Source organism: Engystomops pustulosus, chromosome 4 (assembly GCF_040894005.1).
Source record: "Engystomops pustulosus chromosome 4, aEngPut4.maternal, whole genome shotgun sequence".
Taxonomy (NCBI): domain Eukaryota; kingdom Metazoa; phylum Chordata; class Amphibia; order Anura; family Leptodactylidae; genus Engystomops; species Engystomops pustulosus.
Window position 1 is genome coordinate 69,463,412 of NC_092414.1, and position 22,034 is coordinate 69,485,445.

The following is a 22,034-nucleotide window of genomic DNA, read 5'->3' on the forward strand; positions in this document are numbered from 1 at the left end:
TAGAAAAGTGGTAGTGCCAACCTACCATGTCATTTTTGGGGGTTTTCCCCTAAAGTGAGATTGGTGGATGGATGGATGGATTAGACATGTTATATTTTATCCCAGTCAATCTTTTGTTCCTTGAGAGATAAGCCTCTCACAATGAAAACATGAGCCTTTGGATGAGCCATAGATTAAGGAGGAACAACAGTTGGTTGAACAAGATATGAATATGGTACCTTAGTTGGGATCAGAAGCCTCCAAACATTGTTGGTTAGTCCCTCGTCAAAGAGCTGTTTTAGTCATCTAGACATATACCTCTATTTTCCATCTATAAATGGATACCATTGAATAAAATATACCACCCACAGCAATGCCTGTGCTTACTCGGACAACTACACAACTTTATGACAAGCTCCAACAAATAAACCCAAAGTAGAGTCCCCCATTAAAGGGGTTTCCCACGAAAACAAGTTTCTTATATGTACTCAGGATAACAAAATAACACATTATTTAATTCACGTTTATTAACAAAAATACAGCATTTCACAGATATAAGTCCAACCTGTCTCTATCACTACACAATTTCATTTGACCCTAGACGCGACCCTGCAGTCTAGCACGGAGTTCACACTGACATATACACTGATTCACTACCTGCCAGCAAACAGCACATGGTGAGGAAAGAGAAGCTGCAAACACAAACTCCAGGTAGATAAGTGATCTGGGGAAGGGGGAGGCAGGAGTCTGTCATGCCTCTGTGTAATAGGCATCTAATGCATCTCATATCTGATCTATCTTATCTTCTTCTATGTTTCATTGTGTTAGTACAATATCAAAAGGTAGATGAAAGTGTATATACGCCTTGTACCCTGATAATGTAACCACATTGTCACCCCATAAAACTAGATGGATCATAATTAGAGATGGGCGAATCTTTAAAAAATTCGATTCACCGAGTTCGCCAAATTTTCAGTCAAAATTTGATTCTGCCTGAATCGAATCATGGCAAATCATGTTAAAAAACAGGCATTTCCTGGCTGCAGAGAGCCTTTAGGGTGTTGTAGAACGTTGTGCCATGCTCAAATATGCATAGGGAGCGTGGTTTGGTCTTCAAACAATGCTGTGTTTTAGTATGACATGCACATGACAGCTGTGGCTCTTAGAATCGCTTCACTCTTCACTTCCATGTGCACTTACATAGGCCAAATTCCCCAAATAAGCAAAGTGGGAACGCAGCCAGACAAGGTAACGTCTGTGCCAGTTCGAAAGGACTGAGCTGAGGGCCAAGATCCCACTGTAACATCAGAGAGTGCACTATGTTGATTTGACACGCATTTATTGATATCAACTTTAGAAACAAAAAAGAATTGCGATTTGGGGAATACAGAACCCCAAAAACTGAAACCCTGGACTTTGAGCAAAAATCACTCCATCAGCTACTGAGTACGAGCAGCTAGACGCTACAGACAGCACATGCAGTGTGAAATGACTGAATTGCAAATGGCCCCCCTTTTTTTTTTTAGGGCTGTGACATCACATGAGCCTGCCGGTCGCACATTGGCTTATTTGCTTGCACATGTGATCGAGGGTGTTCCTTCCTTCTTCCCAGAGTTCTCCGCCCCATGTAACATGCTGTGCTCGCAGCCATTTGGCTAATTAAGAGGAAAATAAATTAGATCCCACGAATCACCGTAAACTTCGGATTCGCGGCGAATCAAAGTTTTCCTGAAATTCAATACGAATTCCACTTCATTAGAAGCGATGCTAGTGTAGATCAAAAAGGGAGAAAAACGATGTAGGACGGATGCAACAACTTTTTTTATTTCTGTCAAAAAACTTAAACATGTGTCCTCACCTGACAGGGATAACTGGTCATGTGCGATTTGTCCTCAGTGCTCCATGAGACAGGAAGCATGTTTCACCATTTACTTATCTAAATCTGCCTGCATGTTTTCTAGCATAATCTGGGGTAATGGAAGGGAAGGAACCCATCAGTAGATGATATATAACATCCATGATCGGATATATTTCTCCTTTGGGAATATGTTGATTTCACTACAAGCCATTACAGTTCTAACAACTTCTTCAGTTATTAACATCGCTCTACCACCTCATACAAGGCTTTGCTCGGCTTTAAGTGACAAGAATTTGTACACTACCTAACTGTGGCAATGTTTGATAAACTTGGGACATTTTAAAGCCTGACCCTAAATGCCCTTTATTAAACCAATTTCCATTGATGTCTTATATCCATGCGAACTTTAACAAGCAAGTTACATCCAACAGTTTTTTTTCCTGTCAGTTAAAAAAATTGTATTTCAAAAGTATGCTTAAAGGGAACCTACCACCACGATTCTACCTATAAAGGTAGAACGGGTGGTAGGTGGATGGATGGGACGTGAGGATAGCCCTTTTTAGAGCTAATCCTCATGTCCCTGCCAACTTTTTAAAATCTTCAATACCCTAATATGTAAATTTTCTCAAGCGGCTACTGTGGCGTGGAGCAGCCGGACATGAGGCTACACGTTGCGGCTCTTTTCTCCTCCTACCCTGACATCTTCGGCGCAGTGGCCGCGCAGCTGCGGGCCGGCCAATCTGCGCATGCGCAGAACGCTGGCTTCTCAGCAAGGGCGCGCAGCTCCTCTTAGCCGAAGATGTCAGGGTAGGAAGAGAAAAGAGGCTACTGTGGCGTGGAGTAGCCACAACGTGCAGCCTCATGTCCGGCTACTCCACACCCTAGTAGCCGCTTCAGAAAATATACATATTAGGGTATTAAAGATTTTAAAAAGATAGCAGGGACGTGAGGATTAGCTCTAAAAAGGGCTTTTCTCACGTCCCATATATCCACCTACCACCCATTCTACCTTTATGGGTAGAATTGTGGTAGTAGGTTCCCTTTAAACCAATCCGTTTTATTACACATGGCACTTGGATATTATTCGAGTGCCACCCATTTTGAAACCAGTTCAGACTGGGACATGCTCTACTTCAGAAATGGCATGTAAATCTCCCCATTCCTGCCAGTTCTGAAACTTTTCTGCCCCACAAGCCACTTTGGCTATTAGGGTGGGCCACATTTACTATAGTCTCTGCCTGAAAACCATAGCCGAGATCTCCTCAGGTCAGACCTGATCTAAATAGATCCAACCTGGCGCAAATTGCTTCGGAATCTACTAAGAGGCTGGAGTCTCTTGGCAGAGCAGAGTGGAAGAGCACCGGCACAGGGAAGTTTAAGGAATTTTTTTTCACAGACCTATTGCACAAGTCGTTCAAAGGGGTTGTCCAGGATAGAGGTTTTTTAATATAGGCCCCAGGGAGTGTAAAAATAACAAACCCCTTATGCTTTCCATTCTCCAGTGCTCTGGTCCAGTGCAGTGCCCCTAGTCACTGACGTCCTCAGTGACATCAGTGACAGGGTGAAGGGAGGCGATGCGCTGGACTGGAGAGAGGTTAGTATAACTTATGCCCACTGGGTCCAGTCACGTATAATTCTCCAATCCAATTTATATTTTGCTCCAGTCTGTTGCTGATAGTGATAAAAGAGCGCCCATTACAGTCAATAGCACAGTTCACACATCTCTCTACTTTACAGACCTTTTTTTTCCAATCTGTGACCTAGTTTCTCCTATGCAGGTCTATGAGGCTACAAAGAAACAGACAGCACACAGACGTTATCCTTGCGTAGTCTGTTAATCTATGTAAATTCCATAGATTACTAATAATATGATAAATCAAGGACACTTATAGATCCAGGTGCTTTGACTTTAGCAATCTTATGATATTTGTTATCCATGACGTCCTTCCATCTAAAATCAACTTTTATGAAAATGAGTCTGAATGGCTCATGGGGGTGTTATCAGAGCCCCTCCATGCTGCAGCTTCACAGGCAGCTATACTGCCTCACCCTCCGCCCCTTCCCCCTTCTCTCTGCATGATATACTTGTGCACACAGCGTCACCACACAGTGAGAGAGGAGGGGAGAGTGCTCTTGCAGAGTGTAACAGTCTGTGATGCTGCAGCATGGTGGTGTTCTGGTAACACACCCCAAAAACCTTTATGACTCATTAGCATCATTATAAAAGGGGATTTTAGAAGGAAGAAGACCATGGATAACAAATATAAAAAGATTATCACAGTCACAGTGCCTGGACAAGCAGGATATGCCCTGTAAAATAATAAGGTAAAAATCTATGAGAACATCTGCAATATTTTCAAAAAAGGGCTTAAAGTAAGGGCCGGCACACACTAGCCTTTAATAGACTCTCCGCCACAGATGGAGTGAATTAACTTACAGATGGGCAGGGATCTCTTTCATCTCTGACTCCTGCGGCTGGAAAGGCCTCACTTCTGCAGCACATCAATGGCAATCCTTAATCCTATGTCTGCAGCATCATCACAAAGTCATCAATAGCATCTGAAGTGTGGCTACCTACATAGATGATGAACATTCTCATGGCTTCTACGTCCTACTGTCTCAATAAAGTAGGATACATCCCCTTGGAATCAATGATTTATCATGAGTTGGGTGGCCAGAGGAGGTTTCTCCTAAATACACTTTTCTGTTGGGGCGCTTGGACATGTTCTGATAAGTCGGATAGCTTTTATAGTGTTTAGTGATAGTCGAGGGGCCTCCTGTAGCCTGACCCACTCACTATCATTCATATCAGAAATTATACAGATTATAGTAGAATTTAGAATCTTCCGTCTCCATTCTCAACAAATTTCTTTCATAGGATTCTGCTTGAGAACTTCAATACCTATCAGTGGAGCATTACAGCTTTTTGGCTATGGCACAAAGAGAACATTTTATTACTGTGTTAGAAAAGGAACAACGGGGAAGATCCTAATTTACTAATCCTGGACACAGTCGATTTGTCGCAGCACCGGATGCTGGATGATAAATCTAGGGCAGATTTAGACCGTCTAGTATAATAGTATAAGTTTATACTTGCACCAAAGCATAGCATATTGTCACGTCTAAAGCCACAGCCCTTTTCAGTAAGTCCTGCCCCAAGTCACAACAAACCACATTATAATCAGGCTTATACAACTTTATACTACAGGCTCCCGAGGTGTCCAGCAGACGGCACTATATAGTATTGTACTCCAAAGCACCATCCAAAAAGAAAACAGCTTATCGCAAACATCAATATCCTGAAGGCATCTTCTCAAAGCCAAATATGGTTACATACGCTCTGTATTTTGTAGCACAAACATGTAGTAACCTATTATTAATAAAAACAGCACAATACACAACACAGCCATGATCAGAAGCACCAACAAGTCCTGAAACCTTTACATAGCTATAGCATTTTATTTTAACGAATCATGGAACATATCCCTTATTTCTGTGTTTCTTCCCATTAAATTGAAGAACAAACGAAAGAATTTTAAAAAATATAACAATCTGTAAAGCTTTTTAGTAAAAGAAATAAGATTAAGGCTACGTACACAAGTACATGGGCTGTTTATAGGCTACAAAAAAACAGATCTCTGGCCTGTTTGTCATCTGTATGTCATCTGTTTTTTCCACAAAAAGAGAAAGGTTGCCAAACGGTGATATCAGTTGTTTGTCCCAACCCTTTGAAGGGTCACATGATTGTGTTACCTAGTAAGTGATCCCTAAATTGCATGTGGATGACACTTGTATTTTTCATTGTCCCATAAACTTCTAAGAGAAAGCCCAAACTGCAAACACAAGTTCTCAGTTTTCTATGGCCTCCACACATTCATGGTATACCAGCATATTCCGGACACGCAGGGGTCAATAGAGTATAATGGTGATTGTGGAACTATAGATATGTTTTCTCAAGACAATGATAAAATGCATTGTAAAAGCAACCTAAGGTTTGCCATATGCATTAGATGTGTATTGGTATAACCAACCCATCGCCTGTAGGATCAGTGGACCATGTAGACCAGTGATGGCAAACCTTTTAGACACCAAGTGCCCAAACTACAACCAAAACCCATGTATTTTTCGCAATGAGCCAATTCAAGCAGTAACTTATTACCCCCTGCTCTGTCACAGGTTCAAATTGTACAGGCACCTGAGGACACTAATACAGTAGAAAGAAGGAGAAGAAGTTTGGATTATCATTGTAGTTTCCTTCTGGCGCGGGTGCCCATAGAGAGGGCTCTGAGTGCCACCTCTGGCACCTGTGCCATAGGTTTTTCCACCACTGATCTAGACTGTAATGGTAGATATCAGGGGAAGAAATGGTCACGTTTCTTGAATTTCAGATGTCAATACTTTTGTTATTGTGGCAGCAGTATATATTTCCATGTCCTGACTGAGAACACATGTGGCTATGCCAAGGATGCATGTGTATGGGGCAGATAAACCAGTGTTCACACATTAGATATTTATCTGCTTATTTTCTGCATTGGATCTCAGCTATTATCAGCGTCTGCAGGTAGTCTGCCACACGCACCCCCTCTTATCTTTCACCTTACTAATGCATTGCTAAGTCTGATACACTTTAGAGGCATGTAGGGTCCTATGGTTGTACATTACAGGGCCACTTAAAGTGCTGGCACATGCTTTCTCCATGAAACCTCAAAGAAAGAATGTTGCTAGGGTACAAGATCTTTGTAATATTTTAGGTGATGGATTCCATGTTATAGATTTATAAACCAAATATAACATATACAAGTAATGTGACAGCAGACTATCTGGTAAGATCCATACATAACCGCTATGGGGTCCTTTATAATGCTGTTTGTAAAGGGGAGACCCTAATAACATTATACCACAAAATTTACTTGAGTTTAAGGGAATGCATAGCAGCTGTCAAGCGCGCAGATGTCTTTCCCATTATTGATCCACATTACGGTGGTGGAAGTGGTGAGTACTTTGCCACAAATCAAATTGTTAGGGTCGGTCCCAGCGACAGAAGACTAATGATCTGTACTCCAATAAATCTGCCCCTTCCGGGGTCCTAGCTAAACTACAAACCACTGACCCCCTAATGGTCATTAGGTAACCCCTGTACCCACCACCTCAAATCCTGCTGCCTCTATATATTCATAGCTATATCCAGATAGGAAACCAAATGTGCCCAGGCTGTGCCAGCACTGGTCTGCAATTAGGAGGATTAGTCTGTTGCACATTGGCAAACACGCCCTGCTGTAAAGTCATGTTTACTCTGCAAGAATGCCAATAATCTCAGCTAGAACCAAAATACATCACATTTACCCAAATTCTAATGCTAACAATTTCCATAGGATTAGGATCCATGAAGGAAGTGCACTCCATGTGGCAGAGACTGTGCCAGAGTGGCACTGCCATTCATTGCTATGTGCCCTGTATTGTAGAAGGATTATGGATCCAGGGGAGCACTATGGAGTGTTCCCTGCAGGAAATGGACATTGCAATGACTCGCAGCCCTGGAGCCATGACTTCCCCCTATCCCTATACAAAGGCCACTACTTACATAGTGCTTGTTGGGAATGCGCCGCTTCTGGACGTTCTGCACGCTGACCTGGACGATGCTTTTCCTGGGCATGGCTGAGGCGGGCAGCAGACAAAGGGGCAGAGCTGGGCTGGCAGTGTGCTGCTGCTGCTGGGCTCTGGGCAGTGAGGGGCACAGCAGCACCGATGCCAGGTTCAGCAGCCGCAGCAACTCGTCTCCTTTCTTCCCTCAGAGCCTCTTCCCTCCCCTCTGCTCGTGAGGAGGAGCGGCCCAATCTCTCCAGCACTCCCCCTCCATGTCCTGCGCCCAGGCTGAGGGACGAGCCACTACCACATGCACTTACGTGTTCACCATCCCATCCTGTCACTTGTGGCCACTACTACAGCTTCAGTCTGAAAGTACTAGAGAAATGTATCACATTTACATGGACGACTACCCCCATAAGACTTTTTGTTATTATTGTGGTCAAAAATCACATAAAAAATTGCTTTTACACAGTTTTGAGCCGAGGACATGTGTAGAAATTTACATTAGCAGCACACTGATAATAAGTAGAAAAATAAATTGCACAAGGCTTTGTTACACCTTCAATTGATAAAACAGGAAAGCGTAATAGGTGACCTTCCATACAGTGACATCTACGGAGGACAGAAGACTAACTATTCATACTCCCATTCCATTACGCACTGATAAGGCTCACTGCCCACAAGCCAGTCTGATGCAATTTAGGCTACATTCACACAACCGTATGCTATGCGACAGGCACACCCCTCCCCTCTGCATAGGGATGCATGATGCACAGCCATGCCAACGGGTAAAGATAGAACATGTTCTATCTTTTGCTCATGTACCGCCAGGACGTTTGCTTGCGTCACCAAAGCTGCAGTGTGAATGGGGCCTTAGGGTGGTGGCACACGTGGCGTTTTGGCTGTGTCTGCAAATGCAAACCAAGCCGGCCCCACTGGGGCGGCCCGCGGCCCGATCGCATCAGCGTTTTTATGGTAACGCCTGCAATCGGGAACAAGCCACCTGTGTTTTGCGTTAATTTAATGCGATCGGGCTACGGCCCACTCCGGTGGGTCCAGCTTGGTCTGCATTTGCGTTTGGAAACGCAGCCAAAACGCCACGTGTGTCACCACCCTTATTCAAATTGCAAGCTTGCCTGAAAGTCCAGCCCAAACACCTTAAGAGACGAGGACTGAACTCAACTGGACATTCAGGCAAGTTTATGCTACGAGTAAGTCGCATCAGACTCGCTGGTCGGCAATAGTTCTGAACCGGAGTATGTAATGGATCCGCCTGACACAGGAGTGAACTGAAACATATGTTTTGAACTACATACAAGTGCTTATCGCTAAATGAGAATATCAGCAAAAAATGTTTTTTTAAGATTTCAATTTAAAAACTTAAACTCATATTATGGGCGGCACGGTGGCTGAGTGAGTAGCACATCTGCCTTGCAGCACTGGGGTCCTGGGTTCGAATCCCACCCAGGTCAACATCTGCAAAGAGTTTGTATGTTCTCTCCGTGTTTGCGTGGGTTTCCTCCGGGTACTCCGGTTTCCTCCCACACTTCAAAACATACTGTTAGGTTGTTTAGATTGTGAGCCCCATGGGGACAGGGACCAATTTGACATGCTTGTGCAGCGCTGCGTAATCTGTGTGCGCTATATAAATAAAGAATTATTATTATTATTATTATTATATTATATGAGTTATAATAAACAGCGTAAACTTTTTCAAGTGTTTAATTACTGTGGGTACAGAAAGCACTCAGACCCCTTTACATTTTTCACCCTTTGTTTCATTGCAGCCAATTGGTAAGAGCAAAAAAGTATTTTTTGCGCATTAGTGTACACTCTGCACCCCATCTTGACAGAAAAAAAGAACTGTAGATACATTTGCTAATTTTTGCTTAAACAAGAAAAACTGAGTATCACATGGTCATAAAGTATTCGTACCCTTTGCTCATTATTGAGTAGAAGCACCTTTTGACCTAGTGCAGCCATGAGTCTTCTTGGGAATGATGAAGAAGGCTTTTCACACCTGTATTTGGGCATCTTCTGCCATTCTTCCTTGCATATCCTCTCCAGTTTCCTCGGGTTGAATGGTGAACGTTGGTGAAGGCCATTTTCAAGTCTCTCCAGAGATTCTCATTTGGGTTTAGATCAGGGCTCTTGATGGGCCAGTAAAGAATGGTCACAGAGTTGTTCTGGAGCCACTGCTCTGTTATTTTAGCTGTGTGCTTAGGGTTATTGTCTTGTTGGAAGGTGAACCTTTAGCTCAGTCTGAGGTCCAGAGCAATCTGGAAGAGGTTTCCATCCAGGATATCTCTGTACTTAGTCGCATTCATCTTTCCTTCAATTGCAACCCGTGGTCCTGTCCCTGTAGCTGAAAAACACCCCCATAGCATGATGCTGCCACCACCATGTGTCACTGTTGGGATTGTATTTGGCAGGTGCAAAATTGCAAAAGATGCAAATTGCTTGGACGAAACAGAAAGGCATATTTGAAATACGTTCAAATCCCTTCCTCATCCAATCCCTACCCTTCCTTGGTTGAACTTGATGGACAAGTGTCTTTTTTCAACCATATAAACTATGAAACTATGAAATGCAGCGGTAATGGGCTTCTACAACCTGTCTTTAGTGAAAATGAGGTCCTTGGTGACAGATTGTCTTTAAGAGACAGCAGCCAGTAGGACAGAGCTTTAGCAGCTGGATGTAAAGTGAAATAGAAGAAATTTGGCTATTCTATTACAACATTAGGCTTGTGGGATGCCTCTCGAGGACAGTGACCACCTTGCTGCTGGTGTGAATGGAACATTTGCAGTGCATGTAGTGCCACTTGTCTATTTTCATCGGTCCTATACATTTTAAAGGTTTTGTACCAAGTGTTCTTCTTATCTCCTGTCCACAGGACAGGGGATAATAATTTTATCAGTGATGATCAAACTGCTGGAACCTCCACTGATCTGGAGTACAAGGGTCTCCTTCTCACTAATGGGTCGAGTGTCAGATTAAACATGTGTCCTGCTACTCTATTCAGTAGTGTAGGAAGGTTGTAAATTGCAGATTTCTCACCTATCTCCTGCCCTCAAATAGAAATAGGAGGACAATTCATGAGTGCTGGTGTATGATAAAGTCTCAGCCTGCAAAATGTTACTCCTAAGGCCACAGGCTGTAGCAAATGCCACTCGGGCCCCCAGACCCTCCATGCCCACTTGGCTTGAAGGTGGTGAAAAGGGGTCAAAAATTCTAATTATTAGCGGTTTGCTAGTAATTGTGATTATTTCAGGGTTTGTACACTGGAAAATTGGTGTACAAGCCCTGAAAAATATCACCCAGTGAATGGGAACTCTGGAGAGTGCTTTGAGATTTACAATACTCGCATGTAGGGTCAGGCCAAGCATGCATCCCTCTCTCCATCAATTAGTGAGCGGGACCCCCATTCTCCAAATTGGTAGGGGTCCCAGTAATAAGACCCCAATTACCATATCGTTATACTCCGTTTACTAATCCATCCTATATCCCGTCTGTTATTCTGCAAACAGCAGATATACACTCACCGGCCACTTTATTAGGTACACCATGCTAGTAACAGGTTGGACCCCCTTTTGCCTTCAGAACTGCCTCATTTCTTCGTGGCATAGATTCAACTAGGTGCTGGAAGCATTCCTCAGAGATTTGGGTCCATATTGACATGATGGCATCACACAGTTGCCGCAGATTTGTCGGCTGCACATCCATGATGCGAATCTCCCGTTCCACCACATCCCAAAGATGCTCTATTGGATTGAGATCTGGTGACTGTGGAGGCCATTTGAGTACAGTGAACTCATTGTCATGTTCAAGAAACCAGTTTGAGATGATTCCAGCTTTATGACATGGCCCATTATCCTGCTGAAAGTAGCCATCAGATGTTGGGTACATTGGGGTCATAAAGGGATGGACATGGTCAGCAACAATACTCAGGTAGGCTGTGGCGTTGCAACGATGCTCAATTGGTACCAAGGGGCCCAAAGAGTGCCAAGAAAATATTCCCCACACCATGACACCACCACCACCAGCCTGAACCGTTGATACAAGGCAGGATGAATCCATGCTTTCATGTTGTTTACTCCAAATTCTGACCCTACCATCCGAATGTCGCAGCAAAAAATCGAGACTCATCAGACCAGGCAACGTTTTTCCAATCTTCTAATGTCCAATTTCGATGAGCTTGTGCAAATTGTAGCCTCAGTTTCCTGTTCTTAGCTGAAAGGAGTGGCACCCGGTGTGGTCTTCTGCTGCTGTAGCCCATCTGCCTCAAAGTTTGACGTACTGTGCATTCAGAGATGCTCTTCTGCCTACCTTGGTTGTAACGGGTGGCGATTTGAGTCACTGTTGCCTTTCTATCAGCTCGAACCAGTCTGCCTATTCTCCTCTGACCTCAACAAGGCATTTCCGCCCACAGAATTGCCGCTCACTGGATGTTTTTTCTTTTTCGGACCATTCTCTGTAAACCCTAGAGATGGTTGTGCGTGAAAATCCCAGTAGATCAGCAGTTTCTGAAATACTCAGACCAGCCCTTCTGGCACCAACAACCATGCCACGTTCAAAGGCACTCAAATCACCTTTCTTCCCCATACTGATGCTCGGTTTGAACTACAGGAGATTGTCTTGACCATGTCTACATGCCTAAATGCACTAAGTTGCCGCCATGTGATTGGCTGATTAGAAATTAAGTGTTGACGAGCACTTGGACAGGTGTACCTAATAAAGTGGCCGGTGAGTGTACACCAAGCTCCAGGCTTCTCTGCAGTCTTATTCACCTTGGACTCTGTAAATAAGATGGTGGCTGATGGCTGGTTTAAGCAGCAAAATTTTTATTTATTAAATTATTTTATATTGTTCCCTTATAAAGAATGGCTGGACCATTCTACAAGTTATTTTACCAATTGTGTCACCCCCCCTTCATCCTCATAGTTTGTAAGCTCTTGTGAGCAGGGCCCTCACTCCTATTGCCCTATATGACCGTTTGTTTTTGTAATGTAATACTATATTTGTATATGTCCACTATGATTTATAAAGCGCCACGGAAATTGATGGCGCTAAAGATTATTGTTATTATAGGGGACACAGGAAGGAGAGATAACAACTTGGTACAACCCCTTTAAATTGGGTGGCAGGTTATGCACAAACAACAAACTCTGTATTTGGCCCTACCGTGGGAAGAGGGTTAGTGGACCTCAATGTTTGAGATGTATGCGGTTCCCAGAGGTATGACCAACATCTATCATGTATATGTGACAAGTCAAAGGATAATAAATATTAACTAAGATGTAGCAGCCAAGCATGGCATCATGGTATAAAAACACAAGAGAACAGCGTCCTCTCTTATCCGGGTCCCATAACCGCTTTGAAATGCTGATCACTGCAGAAATGCAGTGTTAATCGTATACACTGCAGTCTGATAAAACCAGTTTAACAATAGATGGGTTATTAACCATCTGTTGTGTCCAACAATAGGATGGATGGGGGTAGTGGTAGAAGGTTTTTGGCAAATTAATGAAAAGTTGTACAATTTTCCAATACACTGTGTATGCATTCTAGATCTCTGCTTGCTGTCGCTCAATAAGACGAATGATTGCTTACTTCCAGTGAATGGAAATCTGTGCCCGGCTCTGATTGCGGTCTCTGACGAGGAAAAGATTTCTATCCACTGGAAGTAAACATAGAAGCTTTCAATTGATTAATAGCAAGCAAATATCTAGAAAACTGATAAAGTTATATATAAAAGTAGATTTGAAAACTGTACAATTTATCATATAAACAAAATTAAATTTCTCAAAAATGGGAAACCCCTTTAAGACTATTTTTTCCTAGCTGGGTCGCAACTCCAATCGAGTGAGTGACAAGTGGCAGACTCTTTTCAATCATCCATCACTACCATCAATTAATAACATGCTCCGACTGTACAGTAGATCCTAACATATTTCTCTTTCATGTCCTCTTTAGCATCACTGAAAAAATTTTTTTTGTATCAGTTGAGAACTGGAAACCAGTTTTTGATACAGCGCAGTGATAAGACGTGCACCTGTCTGTTCAACCAATCCTGGTTTTGGCTCAGAATAACGGATACAAAACACTGATGAAATAACAGAGGTGTGAACTGGCGCCAAGTACGTTCATTACCAATAGGAAATGAGTCTCAGAGAATATCGCATTACATATACATGTATGCCTGGACTTCTGGGGTGACAGAGTGAGCCGTTTGCTGAACTTTTACCACTTTCCAAGTTGTAAAAGGTCTACTTTACAATAAGACTTTGTGAGAGGACCTACAGAGAAGTCATTTTGATTTGTGCAGAGACCACAGGGATTGAACACAAAGATGAACTGTTCTTCAGTGGGTTAATGTGGCACTTGAGAGCCAGACTTAAGGTGAGAGGAACATATTTTGCTATGTAATGAGGTTTAAACCTTATGAAACACTATGACCCTACAAATTATCACACCCAGGTCACAAAAGATGCACATTCCAAACTTTTTGCACAAAATTCTCTTGCTGTAACATAATAAGGGTGGGTTTCAGTAGGAAGCAATGTCTGGTAGACCTTACATTGAAAACAAGCTCTTTCTGACTCTCCTTTGCCCCCAAGTGGTGAATAAATACTTTTCACAATGAACCGTTTGAGAAACTTGTTTCTAGTTTCTATTCTTTCCAATATTTGTGTAAAATTCTGCATGTTAAGCTTTCTTAAGTGGATTAGAGCATTGTTTTTCTTTGTGCAAAAGATTGAATTATTAAAATGAACATGAAGTGGATTTTATAGTTTGTTTGTCCAGGATTTTGTTATTGATGCTTTTATCTAAGGCTTAATTCACACATGGTGCATGAGCTGAACCTCATCACACGGTGTGCAAAAGGCCTTCAGAAAAGCCACAAATATCAAATACATGGGGTACAGCTGCCAGGGGACACTTACTCATAGATCCAGGTACCGCAACTGTGGCAATTTTCTTAAATTTATTATCCATGGCCAGTGGCATAGCTAGAAGCTGATGGGCCGCAGTGCAAATTCTGTGCCAGGCCCCCAACTATAATGCACTGTTTATAGTAATAGTCTTCTCATATGGGAAATTGACACCATAAGGGCCCCCCCAAACCTCTTGGGCCCGGGTGCGAACGCAACCTCTGCACCCCCTCAAGTTACGCCCCTGTCCATGGCCTCCTTCCCTGTAAAAGTCTGAAAGGCTCTAGGGGTGTTATCAAAGCCCCTCCATGCTGTTGTTTTACAGGCTGTTACTCGAAGCAGGAGCAGAAGAGAATGTAAGATTACCGCAGGCAGAGGGAGCAGCAGGGGAGGAGGAGACATCGTAACAGCCTGTGAATCTGCAGCATGGAGGGGTCTGGCTCATTAGCATAATTGTAAAAGTTGATTTTGAGGAAAGGAGGTCATGGATAACAAATATAAGATTACCACAGTTCCGAATGCCTCTGGTTTATCATGATGAATCTTCATGGTAGATTTCCTTTAAGCAAAGGAACATCTATCGATGCATATAACTCGCAAAAAACAAAATAAATTGAATTCAGTTTACATTGATTCTCTCATTACTTTATTATAATCTTATTTACATATTACAGTGTTTTGCCCCAGCAAAAAAAAAAAAAAAAAAGTTCTGAAAATACACATTTTTACTAATCTGTCTTGTATCTCATATGAAAATAAGCTTGTAGTAAGGAGGAAAATAGGTTATTTAGGAATACATGCACTTTTCAGAGCATTTCTTTTAGAAACTTCTTGCGAAATGAAGTTAGCAGCAGCACAATGAGGAGCACGGTATATGCAATGTATCACAACGGCAAGAAAGAGAACATACAGAAGGCACCTTCATTGGTTTCCCAGGTGATACTACAGCGCAGACAGACCTCCCAAGCCAAGTGTTACACAAGACAATATGAGGCTGAGGGGCAACATTTGCGGTCATTAGAAAATGGTAGATTATCCATTTCCATATGTTCTATGTGCCCACTTGTTTGGCATTGCCCCCTATAAGACTGGCCAGCAGTCACTACACAGAATTAAGTGCTCCAAATATACAGCGCAAAGTCAAAATGGTTACACATCCTCAACATTCATAAACAGAACCTCCATATAGTTGATGATGACATTCATCATACATTAAGTATTACCTTGTCTACAAACAATCACAGTTTATGTTTAGTCACACATGTGAAGCTATCAACATGGGAATGCAGTCTGGTCCGCAGGTAGCATGTTATAAAGCAAGAGGGGCTTAAAAAAAAGAAAAAAAGATTCAGTAGAACTTGTGATTCATTTGTTTCCTTCTTTTCTCACTTTGTAGAAAGAAGTGAGCCTATCACGGGATGATCACAGCTAGGGGGTTAATAATCAATAATGGGCTGAAATTTTTCCCACAAAGCAATCGATCTTCTCCTCTCCTGCTCTGAACATTATACCTGCAGAGAATACTCCATTTTCATTGTACAGATTTACTTTAACTTATTGAAAGGTGTTGGCCACTTTACTTCATGTTTTTTGCAATGTGTGTGTAAGTGTTGGGGACAGGATATTAGGTAATTCACCAATATACATCTATTAATAGTTCTGCTGATTACTATATATGTGAAGTGAAGTCTCCTGTCTTAGGGTGATGCCACACATGGCGTTTTTAACCCGTTTTTAAGTAGTCCGTTTGAAAACGCATCCGTTTTTGACCAGTTTTAATTAAGATAATTGGCAAAACCGGTCACAAACGGATGAGTTTTCAAAAAATGCGTTTTTTAATGCATGCGTTTTTTAACGGACTGCTTAAAAACAGACCAAAAACGGGTTCAAAACGACATGTGTGGCATCACCCTTACACATCATCAGCCAGACATTCCCGAACAAAAAATGGCCGCAACTGTTCACGAATATCACCCTGACAGGACCTTGATCTTATATTCATAAATTATATCACAAGTTCCTGTCAGGCTGATTGTTCATGGACAGAGATCACATGACTCTCCATCTGCAGCCATTTTATGTTCGGCAATGTCTGGCTGATGAGGTAAAAGACAAGAGGCTTCACTTTACATATCAAGAAAGCAGAACAGAACTATTAATAGATATATTGGTAAATTACCTAATATCCTGCCCCAGACACTTACACACATTACAAAAAAACATGAGGTATAGTGGCCAACCCCTTTAGATTCCAACTTTGTATTCTCTAGGGCTAGATATGACTCCATGGCTACCAATTTTATATTATGTAAACGTGCTCCCCGATGCAGCACAATGCCTCCCACCACCGCCGTTCTCCTTTGGTATAGAGAGGACACTGTATATACAGCCTCTTGTTGCGGCCCGTGTGAGGTTGCAGCAGGTGCACACTGCTGATGTGACCTCATTACTGACGAAAGGAGGCGCTGAGCTGCACTGGAGACGGGCGAGTATAGGGTGTTTGTTTGTCAACCCCTTTAAAGAGGATTCCTTACCTCTCTTGTCAAGTGTGTTTTAGCAGATACTTGTATCCTCCATGAAGTAATAATTCTATAATCACATTTTCCTATAACTATTCATTGCATTATTCCTCTTCATAAGTTCTGAATAAATTAACATTGTCGAATGTCATCTAATAATGGCTGTCCTACAAGGCAGGAACACACTCCTAACACCTAGTTGTTAATTTATTCATACATTTTTGGAAGGAATACCACAAGGTAGAGTTACAAGAAAAGATGTTCCAGAACTGTTATCATAACCCAAACTGTGCCCTTTAATTTTTTGTGCACTTCACTCTACCCACAAGTGTACACAGGTAAAGGTGGATAGAGCTGGTATGTGCACACAGGTTTTAGCCTACCAACATGTTAACAAGAGTGTGTTATAAATGTATTTACAGGAAATCAACCTCTGAAAAAAAACATTAAAAAAAAAATCTATAAACACTCACCTCCCCCCCCCCCCTCTTCACTTTGATTCCGGCGCTGTCTGTTGCTAATCTTGACACGCCAGGATCTTCTAGAAAAGAAACTTATAATTAACAGCACAGAGCACGGGGACAAGATGTCCGATGCTCGGGGCTGCTAATTATGCTTGCCCTCGCCATCTTCCTTCCCCAGCATGGGTGAGGGAAGTGCAAGGGCGTGCATAATTAGCAGCCCGGAGCACCGGACATCTTGTCCTGGCACTCCGTGCTGCTAATTATAAGGTTTTTTTTCTAAGAGATCCCGGCGTGTCAAGTTTAACAATGGACAGCGATGGGATGAAGAGGGGCGGAGGTGAATATTTACAGATTTTTTATTTTTTTTTTTACTTTTTTTTCAGTGGTTGATTTCCTTTAAGACATAGGTTTATACTGGAATCATAGAAGCATGGCGAAAGAAAAGGTACAGGGAAAATATCAAAAGGCCACGTGGTGACACATTGGGACATGTGAGACCATTCTCAAACAGATCCCAACTAAAGGGAAATAATTCTATATCACTGCCCCATGCACAAAGTGTCCATAGTTTGGCACTAAATTATTTATAGGAGCCTCATGTCCAGAGGAGAAAGAAGCAGCAAGTGCAATCATTTGGTATTTAGTGACACCACATCTGGGGCATGGTCTTATGGTTTACACCACCAGTCTTTGTGCATGTAAACACTTCTTTTTGTTTAATAGTGAGTAATATGGCATTTCCAGAAGTTCTCCACTTTCCACTACTACATCCTCTGATTTTTGACATGCCCTCGGTGTCAGATGTTCCTTCATATTTCTTTACTTGCAGAGATAGTTCATTGGCATAGTTGTAACAAAACCTTTTCCACACTCTTCAGGAGAAGAGTATCAAAGTCTGAGCGTTCCTGATCACTATGAAGCTTCAGCAGAACCGTAGGCATAGAACTTGGCAGGTTTCTGTGCGGTTCCGTTATGTGGTGCCGCTTCCTCGCTCATGCGGAAGAACATTTCCTGCTCCTGCTTCTTCTGTTGTAGATCATCTTCTAGAGCCTGAAGCAATACCCATACAATCATTATCGGAACATTATCTTAAATCACAGTGATAAACATTTATTTTCTAAATGTAAACTATTGGAAAGCATGGTTTACTTTACACTCAAAGTTTATCTAATGACTGCTTTTTTTTGCAAAATCATAGGTGATCTATGTGAATCAAGAACAGATCTCAAAATGAATAAACCTAATACTTTAGTTACAGTATGAATTAGTGATCAGGGTGTGCAGTTTAGAGCACAGTTGTTTCATCCATCCATTCCATACGTTATTGTGAGCCAAAAGCAGGTGTGGAGACTCCACACAGATAAGGGATTATTGGAAAGAGTTCTGCATAAACCACTCCTGGCTCACAATAATGATAATTATTTTCCTGACCAGTCCATGACTAGAATTAATACATACTGTAACGACAGTATCATATTTATTTTGTATATTATGGTGTTATAATTCTTTTCCAATAGGTGGCAGTAGAACACCAGGTCACAAGTTTTATACATTTAGGCTGCTTTCACATGGATGTTGTGGGTTGTATATCCGTGGTACCTGCATAATACCTAGAGTGCTTGTGCAGTGAATTGTACACTGCTGCAATGTGCAGGTCCTGGGAGCTCCGGACAAAGGCAAGTATAAATGTTTGTTTTTATTAATAGAAACGCAAAGAAAATTTATAAATGGCGTTTTGGGACACTAAACTACCTGTCCACTTACCCGGATGGACACATACCCTTTAAATTGCCCAATGATTAGCAAAAACGAGACCAGTGAAATGTGTCCCATACCGAATTGATCAGAGACGTGCATGCTCAACCTATGCTATATTCACTTCTGTTAGACTTTTGGGACAAATATCCTTAAATCCGTCCCAGAAATCCGATTACTTGGGCATAGGTACTTGGGCTTTACTTGTTAGGAGTAATTCAACACATTCTCAGTCCCTCATTCTCCAGATTGCAGGGGGTTCCAGTTATGTATTCTTACCTTCTTGCGAGGTCTTAACTTTTCCCTCCACTCTCTCAGCATCTGTATGTGGCTCTCATCCAAAGCCTTCAGTTTTTGAGTCTCATGTTCCACTAGAAGGTGACATTTCTCATTCTGGAAACAAGTCAATGCACAAAAATTCATGTTAAGCAGCAAACTAGAATTTCACTATAAGTATTATCACCACTATAAGGGCTTATTCACATGAATGGCCGCATATTGGTTCCCATTGATGTCTGTGGCACTGCAATAAGCACACTTTGTCTTACTGTGACCTATAGAACATGTCTTATATTTCACCATGTTACGGCGGCTGCCATGCTCTGCTCTATGGAGATGGGAGGGGTGAGCAGCACTCATCCCTCTTCCTCTCCAGCGCCCACACCCCTACTATGGCTGGGCGGTACACGTTCATGTGAATGTACCCAAAGGGACTTAATGACATATTTCATGCCAAAGGCATGAAAAGCGGATTGTGGGAGTGCAGGGTGAAATATAGATTATCAACAAGTGCAGCTCTCCTTTTAGAATACATTTGTGTGCGCTCACTGGATGTGATGCAGTTACCTGAAGCTGCTGCAGCTCTCTTAGATTGCTGTCACACTGAGCCTGCATATCCATTAGTTGGTGCTCATGCTTTTGCTGTTGCTGTGATCTCTCCGCTTTCTGCCTTCTATCTTCCTGTTGAGAAAACTACAGGGAGAGACATTTTTTTTATAATTATTGTATGAGATAAGATTTCAATACATTTATTATTATTAAGCATCCCTTCCTTTAAGGGGTCATGGGGATACGGGATAAGGATCATTGTATGCCATTCAGAGCAGATGTCCTATTTCACCCCTAAAAAACAGCAACTGAGAACCATCCAAGCATTTACATAAATGAGGAGCCTGTCCCACAAGGGAGGAAAACAACATTAACCCCTTCAGACCTTCTATATGGCTATACAAGTTTAAACAGAATCTACTCCGTGCGAATAGTATGTGTATAGACAACATGAAAATGGCCCCTTAACAATTTTGGCCTTTATTTTTTTTGTTTTCATTTTTCAAATCCCACCTTCTGCAATCCATTTTATTTTTTTGTGTACAGGAACTGGCACAGCAACTAGCCATCGTTGTGATTGGCCATGAGGTTTCTACCTTGCCAATCACAGCCATGCCTAGTTGCTAGGGTTGTACTGCCTGATTGGATACAATTTTTTTAGACCCCCCTAGGGTACTTTAACCCTAGGGATTCTGATTGCTTCTACCATATTGCAGCAGATGGGGAAATGCAGCAATTATAGGTCCTGGAATCTTATAAAGAACCAAGTCTGTCATGGCAACTCATCTTGCTCCCCAATTACATCACTGGCGGCGTCAGTTAAAGCCAATACGGTGGTGCTCACGCACCAAACATCCAGCCCTCTCCATACTCCCTTAATGAGGTGTATTTTTCGCATTTTTCTGCCAATTCTATAAACAAAGAACATGTAATTACGGTAATAATACTATCCTAATAATTTAAAGTCTCACATGTCAAGTGAAAATTGCTATGACATATAAAGCTCTTATTGTTATTTAAAAAAGAGCAGACCTGCAAAGAAATTATAAATTGATCAATAATCCTTGGTCATGAAAGGATCTACAATGAAATAAGAACAGTTTGAGTAGAGGAAGATTAAAAAAGCAGCAAAAAAATAAATAAATAAAATACTGCTTTCTAGTGGTCATTGTGAAAAATACTTCCATTCATCTGTGGCCACACAAGCGAACAAACAGGAAAACAAACTTTAAAAAGGCAAAATTTTAAAAATAGATTTAGGGTAACTGGCAATTCTAATGCAATTTAAGTTTTGTCAGTATACTTAAATAGAATTAAAATATTTTTTTTACTTTTGTCATTTCGGAACAATCGTGACTTTTTAAAACCTAATAGACCATTCATTTACCCTGCTAAACATCGCTTTAAACTTTATACATGAAAGAAAATGTTTCCCCAGTGAAAAGTCCTGCACTTCTTTTCTCATATCTACCTGCTTAATCTTCTCTCTCTGTTCGGCAGCACTGGAAGTACTGATATGAAGACTCTTTTTGTACATGGCCATCCGTGTCTTTCCCTCACTTCTCTGGATTTTTGGCAAGCGGGCCCTTTCTTGTTGCTGCCGTAATCGGAGCTGCTCAATCATGCGTTGAATGTAGCGCTGCATTTGCTCTTGTTCCTGGAAAGTTAGAGTTATTATAAAACAAATATAGACAATAATAGTGAACAAACTAATGGAGACATTCAGAATGTCTTATATAGGATTACAGGAAAGCATCAGCCATTGTTATCCAGAAACCGTGTCACAAAAGTGAAATAGCCTGGTGTCGAAGCTCAAGCTTTCACACCTGTAAAATGGCTACAAATATGGGCGAATCCCTATCACACATAGCCCAAATACAGTGGGTTCCAAAAGTATGCATACCCCTTGAACCTTTCCTTAATAAATGAAACAATTAAAACTTAAAGAACATCTACCACCAGGATTAAGGATTGTAAACCAAGCACACTGACATACTGGTGTGTGCCTCCTCAGGTAGGATTTGTTCTTCCTTTAGCTTTATATATCCTAGTTTTTACAAAAAAAAGAATTTTACAATTATGCAGATGAGCTCATCTATGGAGCCCGTGGCCC

General features: G+C 41.8%; 2 protein-coding genes across 3 annotated transcripts in view; both read right to left on the minus strand.

Annotated features, from left to right (window-relative positions):
* SH3PXD2B (SH3 and PX domains 2B) overlaps positions 1 to 7,722 on the minus strand; it is a 98,795-nt gene extending 91,073 nt beyond the window's left edge. Inside the window, exon 1 of one of the 2 annotated variants that reach the window (XM_072146176.1) lies at positions 7,419 to 7,722. In XM_072146176.1, the coding sequence (XP_072002277.1) occupies positions 7,419 to 7,490 (72 nt within the window). In that variant the 5' untranslated portion in view covers positions 7,491 to 7,722. The remainder of the gene's footprint in view (positions 1 to 7,418) is intronic. The other variant, XM_072146177.1, reaches the window with a different exon arrangement.
* A 7,256-nt stretch (positions 7,723 to 14,978) lies between these two features.
* STK10 (serine/threonine kinase 10) overlaps positions 14,979 to 22,034 on the minus strand; it is a 70,921-nt gene continuing 63,865 nt past the window's right edge. The window contains exons 16-19 of the mRNA XM_072146178.1: positions 21,393 to 21,578; positions 19,940 to 20,065; positions 19,373 to 19,486; positions 14,979 to 18,388 (exon numbers count right to left, since the gene is read on the minus strand). Of these exons, the coding sequence (XP_072002279.1) occupies positions 18,251 to 18,388; positions 19,373 to 19,486; positions 19,940 to 20,065; positions 21,393 to 21,578 (564 nt within the window). The 3' untranslated portion in view covers positions 14,979 to 18,250. The remainder of the gene's footprint in view (positions 18,389 to 19,372; positions 19,487 to 19,939; positions 20,066 to 21,392; positions 21,579 to 22,034) is intronic.